The sequence below is a fragment of the Podarcis raffonei genome, chromosome 1 (genome assembly GCF_027172205.1).
Source record: "Podarcis raffonei isolate rPodRaf1 chromosome 1, rPodRaf1.pri, whole genome shotgun sequence".
In the NCBI taxonomy this organism is placed as follows: Eukaryota; Metazoa; Chordata; class Lepidosauria; order Squamata; family Lacertidae; genus Podarcis; species Podarcis raffonei.
This window is the reverse complement of record NC_070602.1, coordinates 45,385,780-45,407,140: the sequence shown is the minus strand read 5'-3', so window position 1 is coordinate 45,407,140 and position 21,361 is coordinate 45,385,780. Positions and strand designations below refer to the sequence as shown.

The 21,361-nt window shown below is 43.2% G+C and overlaps 2 protein-coding genes across 7 annotated transcripts in view; one reads left to right on the top strand and one right to left on the bottom strand.

The window, feature by feature from the left end:
- Positions 1-1,294: 1,294 nt before the first annotated feature.
- HEATR4 (HEAT repeat containing 4) overlaps positions 1,295-21,361 on the bottom strand; it is a 38,543-nt gene continuing 18,476 nt past the window's right edge. For all 6 annotated transcript variants that reach the window (XM_053384078.1, XM_053384119.1, XM_053384086.1 and 3 more), the window contains 9 exons: positions 20,304-20,422; positions 18,726-18,906; positions 17,106-17,175; positions 14,769-14,958; positions 12,495-12,573; positions 10,515-10,686; positions 9,142-9,203; positions 5,464-5,680; positions 1,295-1,500 (listed from right to left, as the gene is read on the bottom strand). In XM_053384078.1, coding sequence (XP_053240053.1) covers positions 5,486-5,680; positions 9,142-9,203; positions 10,515-10,686; positions 12,495-12,573; positions 14,769-14,958; positions 17,106-17,175; positions 18,726-18,906; positions 20,304-20,422 — 1,068 coding nt within the window. In that variant the 3' untranslated portion in view covers positions 1,295-1,500; positions 5,464-5,485. The remainder of the gene's footprint in view (positions 1,501-5,463; positions 5,681-9,141; positions 9,204-10,514; positions 10,687-12,494; positions 12,574-14,768; positions 14,959-17,105; positions 17,176-18,725; positions 18,907-20,303; positions 20,423-21,361) is intronic.
- Positions 7,194-9,123, top strand: RIOX1 (ribosomal oxygenase 1). Its single transcript, XM_053384130.1, has one exon. The coding sequence runs from the start codon at positions 7,318-7,320 to the stop codon at positions 9,082-9,084; it is 1,767 nt and encodes a 588-aa protein (XP_053240105.1). The 5' UTR covers positions 7,194-7,317; the 3' UTR covers positions 9,085-9,123.

Below are 21,361 nucleotides of genomic sequence, written 5' to 3'. Positions count from 1 at the left end.
ATATTGCATTACTTTTATGTTGTCCAAGCACTATATAGTAGTAAAATTTCCTGGGTGCTCAAGATTCCTACTGAACAATTCCCGCATGCTGTTGCAGGTTCTGGTTGCATGACTCTGTGCAAAGCATGCTACTTACATATGTTATGTTGCTGATGTCAGGGAAGAGTTAGAAGTTTTCAGTTTCTCAGAGGGAGAAAGCATTCCCCAAGGGGGGAAGGAGAGCAGTGAATCTAATAGAAGGGAGCAAGAGGAACAACAGGGAGGGACCGGCTGTTCCCAGGAAAGGCAAGGGTTAAGTTCTAGCTCAGATTCGGAGGAGGGGAGATACAAGCCAGCTCTAGCCAGGAGGTTAGAAAAAAGAGCGGGAAAACGAAGGGAAAGGCGTGTTCGACATTTTGAGAGTGGCTGGTCACGGAGAAGCAGAGCTCAGAAGGTATCTGAAAGAAGTGACTCTGAGGAATAATATTTAAGAACCATTTATAAGATTGTTTTGTTAATACGCAATAAAAAGTTTTATAAAAGAACAAGAAGCGTTTGTGTGGTGATCTGAAGAGGACAACGACCAGGCCTGACAGCTTTTCTATATTAAGTGCTGAGCAATGTTTAATATATCGCTGTGAATTTGGGGATTCCATTGAAGGAGCCATGCAAGTTTCTTGGTGAGTTAATGTGCCCTAAGTATTAGTATAAGAAAGGAAGCTGCTCTGTTTCAGAATGGCAAATGGTTGGGCTCCCTCCATCACCTGACTGGTAGTGAGAAGAACAAAGATTGGTTGTGTGCAAGAGCTGGGCTAGAAGCAGATAGCAGGAAGAAGCCTGAGAGCGGGAGCTATGCCTGATTTCTGCTTGAATCCAATGTTGTGACTTTGGGAGAAGCAAGACTTTCTGGGTTGTTAATGCTGTGAGCCCCTTAATCATAGGCTCAGGTTGTATGTATGTGTAAATAAACCATATATCATAAAGACACCACAGCCCCTCATTTCAAGGAACCCAATCCTGGGCAAGCACCTGGAACCCCTGGAATCCTGAACTGCTTGGAGACTGGGGTGGCATGCAACAATATTATTACCTAACCACTACGTTCATCTGATGTTGTTCTGATAATCCATTCAGTAACACTCACACTTGTGCAGATTATTCATTCAAGAAGGGAAGTAATGGAAGGGTGAAGGCAGGGAACTATGGTACACAAAAATATTTGCTTTCATTTTAACTGTTAATTTAATTGAATTAATTAACTTCTAAAAATTTTAAAATTAACCTTTATTTTAGTTTAATTTAATTAATTTACTGTTGCACAGGTGTAAAAAATCAAAGCCAGTAAATTACTACAACTTAAAAAAGCATAGAAATTCATTAACAAATATATTCTTGTTGTAACTTTATCTAGCCATCCCTCTGATCCATTAATTTTCTTCAGGAGTGCACTTCTGCTAGTCAATCAGATGAAGCTCCCGAAGTATTTGAGAACAACAGATGTACAGTAATGTCCCTCTGCATCTGGAGACAAAATAAACAGTGTGATGCTTAGGATATATGAACGGAGCTATAGCAAGGTTTCTAGAGACTTAAGGCAAAGCACTTGTGCTAGACCTTATTGTTGGTGAATAAACGCCACTGAACACTGCAGACACTTTCTCTAAAACTGCCAAGTCTCCTATACAATGCTAACAGTATATTCCTGATGCTTTGTTTTCTTAGGCTTAATAGTGTTATTTAGCTGAGCTTAATCAGCTGTACCCGGTAATGCCAAAACTAGTTTCATACTATACTTTGTTTTTCATCTTAGTTAGTTCTGTGCACTTCTCACTATAAAGTCTCTTTGCAAGAAAAAAGAAACAGGGAAAAATCACTTCACTATGGGGAAACTGATAATATGAATCCACTGTTTTTATTTTATTTATGGGATTTCTACCACTTGATAGTATCTATCAAGAGCCATAAAACCACACAGTGTGATGTAAAACAATAAATCCAGCTTGACAACAGGACCATACTCTAGAAATCATTTTCTTAATACCCATGTCTAATGTGAAAAGGGGTCGCATGAAACGACAGGAAGAACTGAAGTGACAGTTAAGAATTTCTGTAGGAAAGGTAGAAAGGGAGTTAGTTAGTTAGTTAGTTAGTTAGTTAGTTAGTTAAAATATTTTTACCATTTTTAAGCTGGAAAAGACCCCCAGCATGGTTTACAATAATATGATCCCTTGTAATTTAATAAACAATAATGTGGGGGGTATTGTTTCATTTGTTACTATGTTATGCATTTTTGTGTTTTTATATTGTAAACCACCGTGTGACCCTCAGCTGAAGGGCAGTAAAGAAATTTTAATAACAATTCCTTTTTTAGGGGCAGTGATGGATGCTGTCCACCCTGATTTTACACTGTTCAGCATGCCTAAACTTATTTTAACCAAACGCCATACCTACTCTGCATAGGATTGACTGGTAAGCTCCTCCAAGGTCACCTTTGTTTTTGAAATGAGATGCTATGCAGAAAATATCACTCTGACTGCATGTGTGATCATCCAATGAAGTGTCCAAGGTGGACAATAAAGTTTCTATTACCCTGGTTTTTCTATTACCCTAATATCCTGTTTTTCAGGCCAAAATATTTTTTTAAAACTATGTATTTAGTTCTAAAGCTGGCACAGTTGATATTTGAATCAACAATGACAACATTTCATGGTCTTAAGTAAAGAACGGTTCAGGTTACATCACTATACAAAAGGTAAATCTGTGAAGCCCTGATTCCAACAATACAAATGGGAATATTGTACAGAAATATTTTATTCATATTTATGTGTATGTATTTTAATCTAAAACTGATACTAAGAGTGATAAGCAATGTTGGTCATGCTCAGATTAGACCCACTGAAATAAGCTACAGTTGTACCTCAAAAGTCGAACGGAATCTGTTCCGGAAGTCCGTTCAACTTCCAAAACGTTCGTACACCAAGTCACGGCTTCCAATTGGCTGCAGGAAGCTCCTGCAGCCAATTGAAACCCACGTTGGATGTTTAGGTTCCAAAGAACGTTCACAAACCGTAACACTCACTTCCGGGTTTGCAGCGTTTGGGAGCCAAAACATTCAACTTGCAAGGCGTTCAGGATCCAAGGTATGACTATATTTACTTTCAATGTGTTTACTCTGAGCTAGACAATTCAGAGCAGCCAGAAGTAAGTGTTTGTACTCTTTTCTAATGAAAGTGCATATGAAACAGACCTGAAATCTAGACTGACTCAAATAAATTCTTCTGACCCCATTTGAATGTACGTCTTCCCTCACTGCTAACAGAAAGTGCAGCATATTAATTGTCTCCCTGCACATTCACTGGCTCTTGTTCATATTGGATCATTCACCTCATAAAAGAAACATCAGTATTGTATATGATTGAACCTATTATGTCTTCCTTGGTGGGTTTTTTCATGGTGGGTTGCAATATGGGTCAATTTAGTCCATATGAGTTCTGAAAATGCACCTTTAAAGCCATGGGGCTTAAATGTAGATGGACTGCATTTCAATGGAGCACTGCACATCCCTAAGCATTTGTACTCAGATGTGAGCTTCATTGAAATCAATGGGCCTTATTCTTGCTGGGGAATTAAATATATGATTCCCTGTGGAGGTGGGAACACCCACATGTGTGGGTGAACAACAAAAGAATCAGCTGGGTGCCTAGATTAAAAAAAGCACACAGAAAGCCCCAAGAGAGTTTAAAGCACAAAAGTCAAGCAGCAGTGTAGCATTAGGAATATAGGTTGTTAGACCCCTCTTATCTCATTTACAATGCTCCCACTCTTTCTACCTCTTTTGCAAAGAACAGACTGCTAAGTAAGTTTTAAATGCTTTACTTACAGATTCAAAGGTCTGGTACATGCACTGCTCCATGCAGTTGCAAGGAGGACACAGGCAACATATTATTGGGCAGAAAATACAGCTAGTAGTTTCAAACACATGCTCTAAGCTTGTGAGCAAGCTTACACACATCCTTCTTTGTTGGTTACATGGTGCAGAGAGAGAGAGAGAGAGAGAGAGAGAGAAGAAGAAGAAGAAGAAGAAGAAGAAGAAGAAGAAGAGGAGGAGGAAGAAGTAGTAGAAGTAGAAGTAGAAAGCCTCACTTCCTCCCTCTCCAGAGGAGAGGTGGAGTGACCTAGCTGAGTCTAGGACCACAGCTCTATTTTCTTAAATCCCTTCATGCAGTAAATAACCCTATGCTTGCCACTAGCTCTATGCTTGCTAGTTACGTTTGACTGCAATTTCGAATAATTCTCTTTGTAAAAGTGTGCTTAGAATTACAGGCTTAAGTACAGTGGTACCTCTGGTTGTGAACGGGATCCGTTCCGGAGACCCGTTCGCAACATGAAAAGAGAGCAACCTGAAGCACCGTATCTGCGCAGGTGCGCGGTGCGATTTGGTGCTTGTGCGCACGCACGAAGCACGATTTAGCACTTCTGTGCATGCACAAGCAGCAAAACCCGGAAGTAACCCTTTCTGGTACATAACCTGAAAGAACGTAGCATGAAGCAAACGTAATGTTATGTACTGAAGTTCACCCTGGGCCAGCAGGGGGATACTGTAGATAGTTATGCAAATGAAGGATCGAAAGTGACGTTCAGTGATTGGATAGTTTGTATGCAAATGAAGGATCGAAAGTGACGTTTAGTGATTGGATAGTTTTAGAAAGTTGCAACAGTAACGTTGTACTGGAGCTCTATATAAGCAGGCTGACTGAGCTCTTCAGTTCAGTTCTATTCTGGCCTCTGAATAAACAAGAGCTGTTGAAGAATCGCTGTGTCATCTGATATGTTCACCCACAACTTAACACGTAACATGAGGTATGACTGTACCTCTCAACCAGCATCAAAAACTTGGTAATAATGCAAATAGAATTAAACTGAGGGGAAACTCCCACTAGTATGCAGGAAACAGGAAGCCTGGTAAACACTCAGTGAACAGAGTGGTAAAACTGACCCAAGTTGCTAGCAACTTCTGTCCTTCTCTCCTTTTAAAAAGGAAAAAATGTGGGCATAGCGCATAGGGTGTGGTAACTTTGCCCATTTATTTTTATTTCTAAAGGGCTACATGAGCACATGTGGACATGTGCTGTAGTTCTTGCAATAAATACACTATAAAACTTTAGGTTGGTTTTTTTTTAACCCCCCCCTAGCTCCTTAGTGAAGAAATATATTGCTTTGCCTGGCCACTATCCCATAATAGGCACCCATCTAATGCAGAAGTATTACCAGTAATGTAATAGATGTGTGGCAATACCAGCAATGCTGGAAATACACCCTGAGAGAGCTGAAACGAGATGCAGAAGTAAGCTCAATGATTCAAAATCCTGCAGAGCTGGTTTGACTAGAGACCATGGTGGAACACATACACCAATTAACAACTGTATTATGATGATTCTGCTTCCAAGTATCTGAAAAGCTATTTTCTGTACATGACTTTTGTACCTTGTTTCCCACAGTAGAAGAGTCAGCTGAGTGGCTGACTAGTAAATGGACTCTGAGCAGGTGTTTTTGTTTTTGTTTTCTTGACTCTGGATTTTTTCCGCTTCTCTGTGGGTGCTTTTGGTTTCTTGGCACATTCTGCCTTCTCAGCATTGCGTATTTTCAGTGCTTCTAAGAAGGCTCTTTGTGTCCATGGGGTTGGAGGGATTCCCAACCAAGGCTGAAATACAAGTAGCAAAATAAGATTTGACTTTGCAAAGCCATATACAGATTCATCTTATCTCTTTCTTTGCAAATAATAATTAAACTAGAGAAAGACATAACTTGTTCATTTTTAATATTTGCTGTCAATTTTTACATATATTATGCAATGTATACATATATAATAACATCTAATATTGCTGTTTTTAAAATCAGTATCAGTAATATGCACATATTAGCAATGCAATTCACATTACATGAAAAACAAGCTTTTGATTGATTTCTCCTAACCCTCTAAATGCAAAAGGCTGCACAACCTGATACTTGGCATGTCCTACTTGCCCCTAAACGACTTACTTTAGTAAACATGTTTAGGATTCCAGTAAAAGTCACAAACTGAGCTACTTGCATTTGAATAGCTCAAACTGCACAAGTTGGTGATTTAGGCAGCAATCCTGTGCATGCTTACAAATACAGGATTTACTTCTAAATAAGTGCACATAGCACTTATGAGAATTATGAGAATTATGAGAATTATGAGAATTACTCTTTCATATAAGAGTGATTGCTTATTCTGCTATTATCATATAATGAAATAATTTTGCTGTAGATATTTCACTGGATACATTTTAAATAGCATTAGTATTTATTATTTGTTGAGCAGCTGTAGTTACTTTTATGTCATTGCCATTATCTATGTTAAATCTGGCTGTATATGATTTGTTAATATGCCAAAACAGCATCTTGAGACACCTATGTGGCTTGACGCCCAAACTGAACCTCTTTTGACTAATAGGATTTACCTCCAAGTAAATAAATATGGGTTTAGAATTCCGACCTAATGCACTAACCATAGTTACTCAAGAGTAAGGCATGCTGAGGTGAGGTCCAGTTTATGGGTGTTTGCCCGGAAGTAAGTTAGCTTGAATTCAAAATAATTACTCCCAAGCCTCGGCCAGTAAAGCGAGATGAGCGCCGCAATCTGAGAGTCGTCTGCGACTGGACTTAACTGTCAGGGGTCCTTTACCTTTACCTTTAAATCTGATTTACGATGCAGGAGTAGCAACTTGCTCCACCGTGATATCTTTGCAAAGAGAGTCGCGCACAGCCTAAATTTCAAATCTGGGGTGCGTGTGTGATGATACATCATTGGATCCAGTGGTGTCCTGCTGGTTTATTGCGATTGTATGTTATGTTTTTAATAGAGCTTTTAGATTTTTAATTCTATTAATGTCCAATTGTTTTTAACGATTGTTTTCCCCCTATGTTTTTAGGTGTTCTTATTTTATGGGCGAGTTGCCCTGAGTCCCTGTTAGGGTTATAGGCAGAGAATAAATATAATAACAACACGATTTACACTGGAATGTAAAATGGGATCGTTCTAACCCTTCGTATCTCTATGTTATCCTAGATAATTGTCAGGGGACGTTAGAGAATAAGGGCCCAACTTCCGTTTTAGACCGGAAAAGCCCACTAGGGCTAGAGCGGCACTCTCTGTCACCGAGTCTCTCTGACCCGTCGCTCGTTGGCCGCGCGGGAATTCGAGGGCGGAGCTAGGTACGAAGCGGGACCGGAAGGAGAGGTCGAAAAGCCTCGCTCCTAAGCCGGAAGCCGTCTGCACGTGTTGGCCGGCGCTTCCCCATCCCGGGTTCAGGCATGGAGCTGCTTCACCAGCCACGTGTGTCCGCGCTCTCGGCCTACCGCTCCGCCGTGCAACTCGGGGACCGGGAACTGCCGCCGCGCCCGAGGCCCGGGCTGTCCGTCTCGCTGAGGCGCCACAAGGCCAAGAAGCGGCCCTCTAAGAGGGCGCTGGCCGCCGAGGACTGCGCGGAGGCACCAGGGGCCGCCAACGGGGATCCGCCCAGGGATGCTCGCCCCGTCCCGGATGCGGCCGTGAAACTGGCGAAGAGACGGAGAATGAATGCGAACTCCAGGGATGCGGCGACCTCCAAGCGTGAGCGCGGCCTGGTAAGCGGAGAAAGCCCTGCTCCAGCACCCCATAAGGAGAAGAAGGCGCCTTCCCCCCAGCGTCCTTTTATGGGCTGCCAACTCCAGCGCCTCCTCCAAGAGCTGGGGCAAGTTCAGCATAGCCGGCAGCGAGCCGCCAAACTCTTCGAGTGGCTCATCGCTCCCACTTCGCCTCGTCACTTCTTTGACCGGTACTGGGAGAAGAAACCCCTCTTGCTCCAGAGGCACAATCCAGGTTATTACCAGGGCCTCTTCTCTACAGCAGAGTTTGATGCCATCTTGCGTGACAGCGATGTTCGGTTCGGTGTCAACTTGGATGTGACCAGCTACGAAGATGGGAAGAGGGAGACGCACAATCCGGAGGGCAGGGCGCTGCCGGCTGTGGTGTGGGATTTCTACAGGAATGGCTGTTCCCTCAGGATGCTAAACCCCCAGGCTTTTTCTTTCACCCTCTGGCAGTTCCTCTCCATCCTGCAGGAGCAGTTCAACAGCATGGTGGGAGCAAACACTTACTTGACCCCTGCTGGTACGCAGGGCTTTGCTCCTCACTATGACGACATTGAAGCCTTTGTGATCCAGCTGGAAGGAAAGAAGCATTGGCGGGTTTACAGCCCGAGGAAAGAGGCGGAGGTGTTGCCTCAGTTTTCGAGTAGCAACTTTAGCCAGGAGGAGATTGGAGAACCCATTCTGGAGACTGTATTAGAAGCTGGAGACTTGCTCTATTTCCCCCGGGGGTTCATCCACCAAGGTGACTGTCTCCCAGATGCACATTCCCTCCATATAACAGTATCCTCATACCAGCGAAACTCCTGGGGAGACCTGTTAGAAAAGCTCCTTCCTGCAGCACTGCAGATGGCCGTTGAAGAGGATGTGGACTATCGCCGTGGGCTACCCACAGACTACCTGGAATACATGGGAGTCCTGAACTCGGATGTTGTTGATCCTCGCCGAGATGCCTTTATGCAAAAGATCAGAACACTAATAACCAAACTAATGGATTTTGCACCAGTTGATGCTGCTGTGGATCAAAAAGCCAAGGCTTTTCTTCATGACTGCCTCCCGCCAGTGCTGACTGACAGCGAAAAGGCATTGAGTGTGTATGGACATCCAGCACAGTGGGAAAATGGAAATGTCCAAAATCTTGATGTCCAGTTGAAGAAAAAGACACAGGTACGGCTGCTTCAGTATGGAATTGTCAGATTGTGCAATGAAGGAGATGCCACATTGCTGTATTATACTGCAGAAAATTCAAGGGTGTACCACAAGGAGGAGCCCAGATACTGTGAAATAGAGCCTGAACATACAGATGCTATTGAATTTTTGCTTTCTTCCTATCCAAAGTATGTCAGTGTGGAAGACCTTCCTTGTGCTACGCTGGATGACAAAATTGCCTTGGCCACAGTCTTATTTGAGAAGGGATTGTTGATTACCAAGAACCCTCTGCTGTCTGTATAACATGTTAAATATGATCAAAATAAATGTGTTGGAAGAATAGTCTTCTATTGTACTTACTAGGATATTTAAGATAGCAGTCCAAACCTCTGAGAACTTCCTGCTTGGACATTGAAAGCTTTCTGAATAGGAAAAAAAAAAATACCTGTTAGTTTAACTACAAACAGATTGATGCTATCTGCCTATTAAAATGCAGAATTGTGTACATAGTACATCTGGTCCAGACTCAGCCAACATGATACCCTCCAGATGTTTCCAAGCACCATCTCCCTTCTGCCCCACCTGGCATAACCAATGCCCAGGGATGATGGGTGTACTCTAGTGACATTTGGATGCCATCAAATTGGCTACCCAGAACAACACTGTTAATTTGTAAGCCAGCTCTTTTTTATTCGTAGATCAAATTAAGGGTGATGAAGACCTTCATTTCAATGAAGTTTGCAGAAGTGTAAATAAGTTTCTTTTCCTTTGGCAAAATAAGATCATCCAATATTTAAATATAATAAATACAATATTTCTAACAGGGATGTTTAAATTGTGTGTTTGATTAGAAATTAAAATATACAGTGACTGTATCTAATACAACTGGTAGCCATAGATCTGTGTGCACACAGAAATATGACTAGGTGACAGTTTAATTACACAACATTTCTATAAATTCATTGAAGCTAATCCTACATATTTTACAGGTGCAGGATCCTAAGCTGTTTGAATATGGAACACTTATTTCTGTAAAGCAAAACAAAACGTACCAAGGATAGTGAATGCTTTTTTGTTTTGGTGTAGATAAGCATTTCAACATGACACATAGACGCAAAGCTGTCAACTGAAAGCAGTATTTTAACACAATGAGTACATCAACACTGGATTTTTTAAAAAGCTGATCAAAGCAGCCTTAGCAAAATGGACAAATTTCAATTCCTCATACACTTAGGTGGACGACTTCGTATCTGTAGGACCTACTCCTACAGCTACACTTTTACTTTCTGTGAAATGTTATTACCCATCCTTCATCATAAAGCCCTAGAGCAAGTTGCAGCAACAAAAAAAATGTACAATTTAGTAAATTCTTCCCAAAAATGAGGTTTGCATCCAGACCTAAATTTAAATGCATTGCAGAATACAAGCCTCACCTTTGGCAGGAATCCTTGTATCCATGCCTTGGACTAAAATGAGAATGCTCCTGATTCTTCCTTTGATGTGGAATTGCCCTACATCATATGTCACATGACTTGACAACTGTGTGGACTGCCCTTCCCAAGAGTGGTCTCTGGATGGTGAACCAGTACTAGAATCAGCCTGCCAGCCAGATCCAGTTCCCCACCCCTACTTTAAAGTTTGTGCCGAGCACCCTTTCTGAAAAAAGAAAAAAATAAATACGCAAAAGCAAATGAGCATTCTACCAAACTGCTTTCCCCACCACCCTGATTTACCAGTGAAAATATCTTGAACAACATCAAGGAAGATGTCCCTTATTGAACTGTAGGCAAAGACGTCTCCCTTCTCTCGATAGATGCGGTGGGCTTCCTGCCACGTGTTCTTTGTTATCTCCTTAATTTTGAGCACTTTCTCAATTACCAAGTCTTTTTGGCTTAATGTGGCAACCTGCATCAGAAATAGTTATTTTTGTTAAAATTACGTGCCACTTGTCATGTAAAAACTTGTCCAGGTGGTGCACAATGGAAACAAACCAAATCCAATGTACTAAAACCAAAAATACAACGATCAGTAGCCCAAAGATTGAAATTCTGTAGTCTTGGGGATGTAAGACTTAAGGTGAAACTAATGCACCAGCCCTTGTAGAAGGGTAGATCACTTGTCACTAGGTGCTCCATTCAGCAGAACTTAATTCTAGTTGACCAGATCGAAACAATATGCTCTTACCTAAATAGGGACAGAGTGGGGCAGATTTGGAAAGTAGGACTGCTAAATGTTTTTCACCTTCATGACTGATGTCTATGTCTGCTTTCCACAATTCTTTCTGGTTTATATATTGACATACATTGCCTCCACTTCTTTTTCAGGGGCTGGTAGGAGCCAGTTGTGATATGAAAAATTAGTAATGGTATGACTGGGCTTCAGAGAGCCTAGACAGTTGCATTAAGACTGCCCAGAGCCCTGTGTGCCCTAACAAGCCAGAGCTTAACTCTTCAGTAAGATTCCTAGTTTCCTTAACCTCCAGGATGTAAGACTAGAGCTGAAACTACCATATTTTTTGCCCTATAGGACGCACTTTTTCCCCTCCAAAAATGAAGGGGAAATCTGGGTGCGTCCTATGGGCAGGCTTTCGCTGAAGCTTGGAGAGCGAGAGGGGTCGGTGCGCACCGACCCCTCTCGCTCTCCAGGCTTCAGGAAGACACCCGCAGCCTAGGCAGCCCTGCGGGAGGTCCCGCAGGGCTATCTAGGCTGCGGATAGTAGCCTGCTTCTGGGAGCGCCGGGCGCTCTGCTTTCAGCGCAGTAGCCTGCTTCCCGGAGCGTCGGGCGCCCTGAAAGCAGAGCGCCCGGTGCTTCGGGAACACATCCACAGACTAGGCAGCCCTGTGGGAGTTCCCCGCAGGGCTCCCCACGCTGCAGATAGCAGCCTGCCGCCCGGCGGGCGGGGCACCCTGAAGCAGAGCGCCCCTCGCGCCGGGCATACATTCGCAGCGTGGGGAGCCCTGCAGGAGTTCCCCGCAGGATCCCCACGCTGCGGATAGCAGCTTGCCGCCCGGCGCGCGGGGCACCCTGAAGCAGAGCGCGCCGGGCATACATCCGCAGCGTGGGGAGCCCTGCAGGAGTTCTCGCTGTTCCTCGACCTGGTTCGGTTTCCCCGACCTGCTTTTGGGGGGGAAATAAAGGAAAAAAATGGCCCCAAAAAACCTAGGTGCGTCCTATGGGACGGAGCGTCCTATGGGACGAAAAATACGGTAACACATTAGCCCTCCTAGAAGGGTAGAGGGACAAAATGGGGCATTACAGCTAATTGCTCTATAAGCTGCTAGATCTAAGTGCAAGAAGCCATGTGGTCCAGTTTTCACAGAACCATGCCACCTCCAGAACATGAAGATTTTATGTGAAAGTAAGGGCACTTCCAGATGACCTATTTATTGAGCATTTGTCCTGATCGGTCTGCAGCAAGATTTGATGATAATGGCTATTTTAATTAATGTTCATTATGATCTGTGTTTAGGGAGATAAGAGGATGTGTCAAAGCAAGTGGTATCTCACTAGTGTTATCTCTCAGGTTTAGACTTCCTCCATTGCTTACTGCAAAAAGTCTGATTTTAGGGGGAGGGAAGCAGGTGTCCCCCCCCCATCAGCTATAATTGAACATCCTTGGACAGGGGGAGTATTCATAATATATTTCTGAATTCGTTACTCCTACAAAAAAATAATAATCTAGGTCTTTCTGCTAATTGCAGTTTTCTCCCACCTTATTCTTGATCATCTGAATCGTTTCATGTTCCTCTTCTTGTTCAAAATTGAAAATCTTCACAGCACGGCTCACTTCCCTAAATTGGAAACAATGGACGGTGTGTTATTTACATGCTTCAGAGATCTCTGATGTAAGCCTGGCAGAGGAAGGAGTTCTGTCAAATCACTACACTAGCCATCTTCTATTTTCATTTTTACATTTCACTTTTAATATGTATGCTGCCTTTCTATATTACTATTCACAAGGCAGTTTACAGCAACAAAAGATACACCACAAAAGAACACAGACCTTAATCTGATCCGATACAAAAACATCATAATAAAACATAATAAATACAATACAATAACCTCTCAGTCTATATTTCCTATGTGCATACAGCTAGCACCTTATTCTGTGAGATACCTGCAACAGTGTAAGTAGATCCTTCTGCCCCTGCAGCAGTGTATAGTGCTCGGGTTGCAAACAATCTGTTCCAGAGGTCCATTCTTAGACCAAAGCGTTCTTAAACCGAGGTGCGCACTTTCCCTAATGAGGCCTCCCACCGCTGGTGTTCGGCTTCCGTTCGGCTTCCAGGGCAAAGTCCGCTAACCAGAACTCCTACTTCTGGTTTTGCGGAGATCGTTGTCCGAAGTGTTCGTTAACAGGACCGTTCGTAGACCGAGGTACCAGTGTATAGCTAGAGAAGGCCTCCCCTACGGGTGCCTAGGGCTTATATGAAGCTGGTTCATGCTTCTACTTGTCTCCATATGTCTGCCTCACCCTCTGAAATCCTTGTGATGCAATACAAGGGGAAGTGGGTGTAAGAGACACTAAAATCTGTCTTTGCCATGAGTATGAGGCAGGTTGGGGAAGAGATGGGTATTGGTACCACAGACCTGGAGTGGCACTTGGTCCAGACATGCTGGCAAAGGCCACCAATTGTAACATTACACTGCATTCTTCTGTACCACCCTGTGATCTGCTTGGCCTGTGCAGCAGTTCATGGGAGAAGGTTATTAGGGTAGGTGGTAAAAATGATAAACTACTGAAAAAACAGATTCTGGTTGAGTCTTGGAAGGAGCACATGACTACGTAGAAGAGGGGAGTGGGGTGAGGAATGGATCAGGTTTAAGCATAGTACTTCTCAGAAGTAATGTTTATATTTACAGTGAAAGTTTCAGTCCCATCTAAGGCACTTGGAAGCCACAACTCCAGTTCTCAAGTTAATCTTGAAAGTAGGCTTTACTGTTTCTTAAAACTCTGTTTGCATACTTTTGAATGGTCTAGAATATGAGTTGTATCCAGTGCTGTCTGTGCACAAGTGAAACAGACTCCTGCAGCAGAACTTCACATCAGACTCCTCCCTGAAGCCTTCCACATGCCCTCAAAATGTGCACAAGTGGGTTGGGGGTACATCTGATACCAAGTTAGATAGTCATGGGGTGTTTATGAACAAGGTAAAAATCTGCAAGGCCTTGTATCATACCCTGCCAAATATACCCTCAAAGTTTATTCTGTTTGTGTTACTTAAGAACAGCTAGAGCTTATTCTGGACTGCTAATTCTGAAGCCACTCTAGTGTTAATCTGAGAGGTGCTCATTGGAATACCTGTAAGGAAAGAAACAGAATTACAAGCAAAGGCTAAACATTAACTCATGGTGGGGTTGCCAGATCATACAGGCCCTGACTCCCTAGCTACATGTTTGGTGTGTGAGAGAAGGGGACCAACTTATAAGTGTAGTTCATGTAAGGGGGAAATCCTGACTCACTCAGGGGCCACTCTTAAGTGGAGGAGATCTATACACATAACCCGCTGGCCTTACGCTCACCAAATGGGTGGTGGTGGGAGTGCCCAGTGAGAAACAGAACTTAGTTTCAGGACTTCAGCTTTCTTTCCCCACTCCCCCAAGCACAAAGTTCATTCCCAGAAACTGTAAATGTGTTCCACAGGAGCATTATCCTGAAGAAGTACAGTGGTACCTCGGGTTAAGTACTTAATTCGTTCCGGAGGTCCGTACTTAACCTGAAACTGTTCTTAACCTGAAGCACCGCTTTAGCTAATGGGGCCTCCTGCTGCTGCTGCGCCGCCGGAGCACAATTTCTGTTCTCAACCTGAAGCAAAGTTCTTAACCTGAAGCACTATTTCTGGGTTAGGGGAGTATGTAACCTGAAGCGTATGTAACCTGAGGTACCACTGTAAAGGTATTGCACATCTGCCAAGAAGAACCCAGGAGAAGGAAGTGGTTTTCTAAATGCATAAGTTTTTCTCCATTTAGGAAACAAGGGACTTACTCTTTGACCATCTCATTTGGCTCCATAATCATTCTCTCCAGCAAAGTAGCCCGAACTGTTTCATCCTTCATCTTGAGGGTGATGAGACTACGACAGGCTTCCCTTCGCACCCCAGGATCTTCTTCATAATGAAGGGCCCAGAGGAGAAGTTCTTTCAGGTAAGGACTTGCCTCTCCTATCTGACCCAGAGCTGACAGAAAAGAAAAGAGTGTTCATTTCAACATTTATGCCAGGAAGATGAGGCAATGATCCAAGCGCCCCCATCACCTAAAGTTCTACATCCTACACTCTGAAACAAAATGTTACCCTTTCTCCCTAAAGTGGAAGGAAGGAATTGCCTTATGTTGTTGTTTTTTATAAGATGTTTATTAGGGTTTTACAAAAAGCAAAAATTAACAGAGTAAAAAGAAGACAAGAAAAAGAAAAGAAAAAATACATAAAAGAAAAGAAAATACAAAATACAAAAAAGAAATAAGTAGAAAAAGTTAAAAACAAATCCATTTTTTTCATATCTTTAAGCTCGTTTGCTTGTTTCCTTGACCTCCTCACACCTCCCTTTTATGTATTCCCGTTCACATAGTCAGTTCAGCAAATCCTTACCCTCTTTCACTTATCTTAACTCTATATCTTAACATATTATAACTGTATATTTTCATCCATTATCAGTCCATTTTTACATATTCTTATTGGCCTTGTTGCTAATGCCACTTAATTTCAATCCAACATCATTTTAACATTCATTAATTTTACAATATTTCTGCAGATAGTCTTTAAATTTCTTCCAATCTTCTTGCACCAACTCTTCTCCCTGGTCTCGGATTCTGCCAGTCATTTCCGCCAGTTGAAGGAATTGCCTTATGGTGGGAATCTCTTTTGTGCTTCAACCTTCCTTGCAGCACAAAACAGATTATACCCAAATCATCTTTTGTAGATGCAGGTATTATTGCTGAACTTACTCATCTTTTTTTGGAAATCAAGCCATTGTTGACTTATTAACTCAATGCCAGTCCAGGATTGTGCTCCTGGACATACCGTTTTTGGCAGGGTGTTAAATTAGAAAGCAGGATCTCTAACGCTGACTCTTTTAATGTGAAATTTCAGCAGCAGGAAAACACTTTTGAGGCATGTAAAAAGTTCATTGTATCTGCTCACTAAATAAGTATGCTAGCTGTTGCAGTATCAGATAGAATGTTAAATATGGCTAGTTATTTTTGCACGTAAACAGCTGCTCCCTCTGGGGCTGATAATTAAACCTTTCCTCCTTTGCTGCAGTTCTGAGGAAAATCCTTTGCCTGAATGTGTTATTTCAGAGGTGGGAAGCCTTTTTTTTTAGCAATCTTCCAGGGGGCACGTACCAGTGTTGGGCAGACAGAGGCAAAAGTGGGTAGATAAATTAATGTAAATTGCACCTTTAAAAAGTACACTATTTTCTACAGACACTCTTCTCAATCAAGAGTCACTATCAGAGGTCAAGAACACTTTACAGCCAAGTGAAAACATTCAAGGGGAGTGGGAAGGAAGGCCAGTGCAGGGACTGGCCCAGGAAGAGACAATGTGGTTGGGAGAGGTTATGCTCTGGGGAGAGTCCCAAGGATTAGACAGAGATGCTTGGCAAGCCACATTTGGCTGCTAGGTCCAAGGTTCCCTGTTGCTGCACTATTTGCGTTGAGAGGAAATCCCCAATTGATTTTCCTCAGGATCACAACAGGGGAGGAAATGGTTACACTCACCAACCATGACTTGTTGTGATTCTGATCATCATATCCCTTCTCTTCCAGCTTTAATTTGCAGTTTTTAAAGTGTACATATTCAATGCAAGGTTGCAATTAATAGCATATCCAGCTTGGCCCCAAGAGAGTGTACCAAGAAGTCTCTGGTTGAAATCACTTAGAGTTCTCTCAAGAGGCTTCGGCAAGAGTCTTTGCTCTCACCATCAGACATATATCTGTAGCATGAGAGATTAAAATATTCACTTATCCTACAGGGCTGCTACAAAGATAACTGGTGACAAACTGGATTTTAGTCTGTGGAAGCTGATACCATAATAATGTGATAGTCCATAAAAGGCCACAGAACTCTTTCTTGTTCTTGTTGCAGCAGAGACAGCTACTTCTCTGGAAACAATATGAGACAATATAAAGTGCTAAATGCTTTAAATATGCTATGTAAATGCTAACGTAGGATTATCACTAGTCTTGGGGCTGCTTCAGTCCTGATGATTAAAACATCCACAAATGAAGATCAGCATTTTTAGTGGAACTTGAACATCCCCCATACTTTTTACAGGTTGGTTCTGCACATGAGAAGGCAATGATAGGATCCTAGCCTTTACAATACCTTTGATAGCTAGAGTCTTGATTTTCCAGAGAGGGTCAGTTTGCATTATCTTAAAAAGGCACCTGAGCACCTAAGAACAGCAACAAGAAAAAAGGTATTAGTTGCAAGAACGTAGTTTGCATTTTGTTTTAAACGGGATGGTTCACACCAAATAAATTACAAGACTGCTCCAATAGGGAATTCCAGACGGTAATATAAAGGCAGCAGATAGGCACGATGAGGAACCCACCAAGCCAAACATCGCCCATCACTTGTGTATTGTAACATTTTTGCAAGGCAGACAGGTAGCTCATTCAATTCCATTGTCTTGAAAAAGCCATGTTTCCATTATGTGCAGTATTTTCTTTTCCTGTCCAAGCCTCATAATAATGAAGGAGAGAAACACAATAGCACATTTCTGCTTTCATTCACCCCATCAGAAGGTGAAGTTTTTAATATTTTATAGGGAATATTTATAGGGAAGTTTTTAATATTTAATGTTTTATTGTGTTTTTTTATCTGCTGGAGGCCACGGCAACCCAGTTCGATGGGCGATGTACAAATTATAATCATTATTATTATTCATCACATTCCTTTAACTTTCAATGGTGCTTAGAAGGTCTTGGCAAACTGTGCCTATAATATTATTTTAAAAAGTATGGGAATGAATAAATAATAAACACAGCTTATATTATTTCATTATTTTTAAGCACAGAAAATACAGTCTATGGCGGGGTGGGCTTTCAGAGACAGCTAACAGAAAGTCCACAAACCAGATCAAAGCCCCCAAGCAACTGGATTCATTGGCTCTACCAAAAAATACTTTGGAGATGTAGCAGAAATGTTTCCCTGGGATGAAATGGGATTGAGCTGGGATACGGAGCCTGTGGCCCTCCAGATGCTCTTGGAGCTCACCCCGTCGCGGGGATTCGAACCGCCAACCTTCTGATATTGGCAAGTCCTAGGCTCTGTGGTTTAACCCACAGCGCCACCCGCGTCCCTGATCCAGCTCAAATTGCGTGTAATGAAGTCTACATCAAGAGGAATAAGAACAGTCCAGTTGTATCAAACCAAAGCCCCATCTAGTCCAGCTTCCTGTACTCACAGTGGTCAACCAGATGCCTATGAGAATCTTGCAAGCATTACCTGAATACAACAGCACTCTCCCCGCTTGCAGTTCCTTGCAACTGGCATACAGAGGCACACTGCCTCTGGCACATGTATCATTGCTAGCAGCCACTGATAACCTTATTTTCTATGAATTTCCCTAATTCTCTTGGAAAAGCATCCAAGTTGTCGGCCACCATCTTATGGGGGTGATTTTGTAGTTTAACTATGTGTTGCGTGAAGAAGGATTTTGTCTGTCCTGAATCTCCCATTAATTCAGATTCTTTGGAGGGACCCAGGTTCTAGTATTATAGCAGAGGCTGATGCAAAGGAGGCATGGAGGGGGTGCTGCCAAGGAGGCAGCAGATCTGGCCTCCAAGGAACAGCACCCCAGCTGTCTCTCCCACTGCAGCAGCATCAGAAGGCGATGCATTGTTTGGAGGCTGAATCTGCTGTCCCTGCAGATCCCGCCACCTGAGGCAGTCACCTCACCTTGCCTCGTGGGTGCACTGGCCCTACATTTTGAACACTCACCATCTCTTCTTTAATCTGAAGTTCTCCAGCTGCCCAGCAGGCTTCTTTTCGAACTGCTACAAAGTCATCAGTGAAACACTTTAGGAAGCCAGGGAGCAGCCTGGCCGTCATGAATTTCAGCCACCCAATCAATGAAAGAGCTTCCACCCTCATCCGGACATCTCCTCTTTTTAGCTTCTCCCTGAGGGCACAAGTGTGTTCTTAATGAACAATGGTTGAACTCAGTTATTAAGTCCTGGGCGTAAAGACTTCATTTGACGTGAAGGGCCATTAATTATAACAAGTGTTAATAGAATCAGCAACAGCATAAACCCCCGTGTTCATGAGCTAGATGTGTTTAGCACATGCATAGGCAAACTCGGCCCTTCAGATGTTTTTGGCCTACAACTCCCATGATCCCTAGCTAACAGGACCAGTGGTCAGGGATGATGGGAATTGTAGTCCCAAAACATTTGGAGGGCCGAGTTTGCCTATGCCTAGTTTAGCATAAAGAACTGTAAGGGTAATCACTGTGGTGCAGTCCAAATGTTGTTGGGCCCATCAGGACCAGACAGCATGGCCAACGGTTAGGGATGATGGGAGTTGTATCCCACCAACACCTGGAGGGCACCACTGTCACTTCCACGCTCGAGAAATCCTCTTCGGAGGAGGACCTGGAGCTCCCCAAGGCAAATGGAGCAGCAGGTTGTGTCAATTAACAGTCAGACAGAGCCAAACCTTTCATTGGCCACAGCCCTCTAACCTCCTCCTCAGGACACAGGAGGCCCCTGCACAGAATCAGAGGCAGAGGCTGATCAGAGGCTGAGTCTGGGGGAATGTAGGTGCCCACGGGTGCAGGCTCAGTCAGACTGCTGCCCTCCTCAAGAGATAATGGCTACTTGTGAGTAAGAAGCTCCTCATTAACAGATGAACTCTTTAGGCAGCCTCGATTGCTTGCAGCTGCGCTCTAGGTTCCAAAGTAAACGTACCAATGTAATTGCACCAGTTGCCTGATTTGAGTCCAGGCCCCAGTGTCTTGACCTTGGACTGATTCTGGATGTTGCCTCTCAAGTTGCCCCTGTGCATTGCCTTCAGACAATCAGACCAGTTCACATTATGGAGCAGAAGATCAATCAAGCTTTAGTTTTGTGCATTTAAAAGCATAACAACAATTGTTATTAACTTTATCCTATTTTGTCATTACTTAAGAGCATACTAAGGGTGCAAATCCTGTAAATGACTTAGGCCAGCTAAGTGGCCTTAGGAAGCAGTATATATGATGCTCTGCTGGCAGAGATGGAGCTATGTCAGCAGAATGATACTTACCCTGAAGGAACTACCTCCAGTACGTCGGCTGAAAACTCTTGCCAGGATATCTGTGGCACTGGGCACAAATGTGACTGTATAGGATTGCTCTGCCCATCAGTGAAGATGATGTTTCTAACATGCATATGGATCTCTATGTGTCTCATTTCAAATGCCATCAGACATTATTGAGGTCCTCTGTTTCCAATGCACTGTCTATCTGCATTTCAGAATCTTGCATAGGAAATGTTTTGCTAGTGATTGAGATGTCTTACCATGTTGCATGGCTCTCACCTGAGTTGATCATGGACTTCTTTCCCAAGCTCCAAATGCCCCAAAGCCTTGGCAGCTGCCTGGCGTACATCAAACTTCCAATCTGTCCACATGAGCTGGACAATTTTGTTTTTTAGGTCCTACATAGAAGAACTAAGAGTAACTTTAGGCAACAGATAAATTGACGCTGAAGAAGACAAAGATGAAGATGATCATTAAAAAGCATTTATATACCGCTTAATATTTTTTAAAAAGCTAAGCAGTGTACAACATAAAGACAACAAGCAGTGTCATTGAAAGAGAATGCAACATAAAACCAGTAAAACAGTAGTATAAGAGTGTCCAGGCACTGGTTTGAAACAGCCACACCCTCTCCTGATTCAGATGTAACAGAAACAGAGCCCCAAATCTCCCCATAACACAACTGGCAGGAGGCCGGTCCTCTCTGAAAGCAGCCCTGTAGGAGCAGAACTGCTGCAACACAACCTTGCTTCACAAGGCATCATTTTAAAAGAGTACAACTGTTTCTTATGTCAGCATCTCTGCGGGGAGCCATGTAGAAAGCCTGGACACCTAGAAAAGTCTAGGAATCAAGGAAGCTGGTCCCCTTCATTGCTGGGTAGCCCTATGGGAAGGAATGGATATTTTTTGGCAAGCCTAGGATTTCTGCTCACAGTAGAAACCTTAACCTGTGCATCCCAACCCCAGTGCTCATATACAGAGCTGTGGTCCTACATAATGCAGGCTTGGGTTCCAAGGTAAGTTAATTTAAGAAGCTCATAAAAGGAAAGCCTCCCATTCCCTCTGTCTCTCTGAAGACACCGGAACCCTCCAAAAAGCCTACTCTGGAGGGCCAGTGGCCTCCTAAGCAATGTGGGTTGGGATGCAGTGGGCTGCTGGTGGACAAGCGGATCTTCCAAAATCAGACTTAGATCATAAAATAACTTAATAAAATCCACAGAAGGAAAGTTTTGTGATTCCCTCCCTTCTCCCTTTATCCCCAGGATACACCTGAGCCCAAGCCTCTGCTGTTTCGGAGGGCCTCCTGAGTCTCTACTGAGGCTTTTCAGGGAACACAC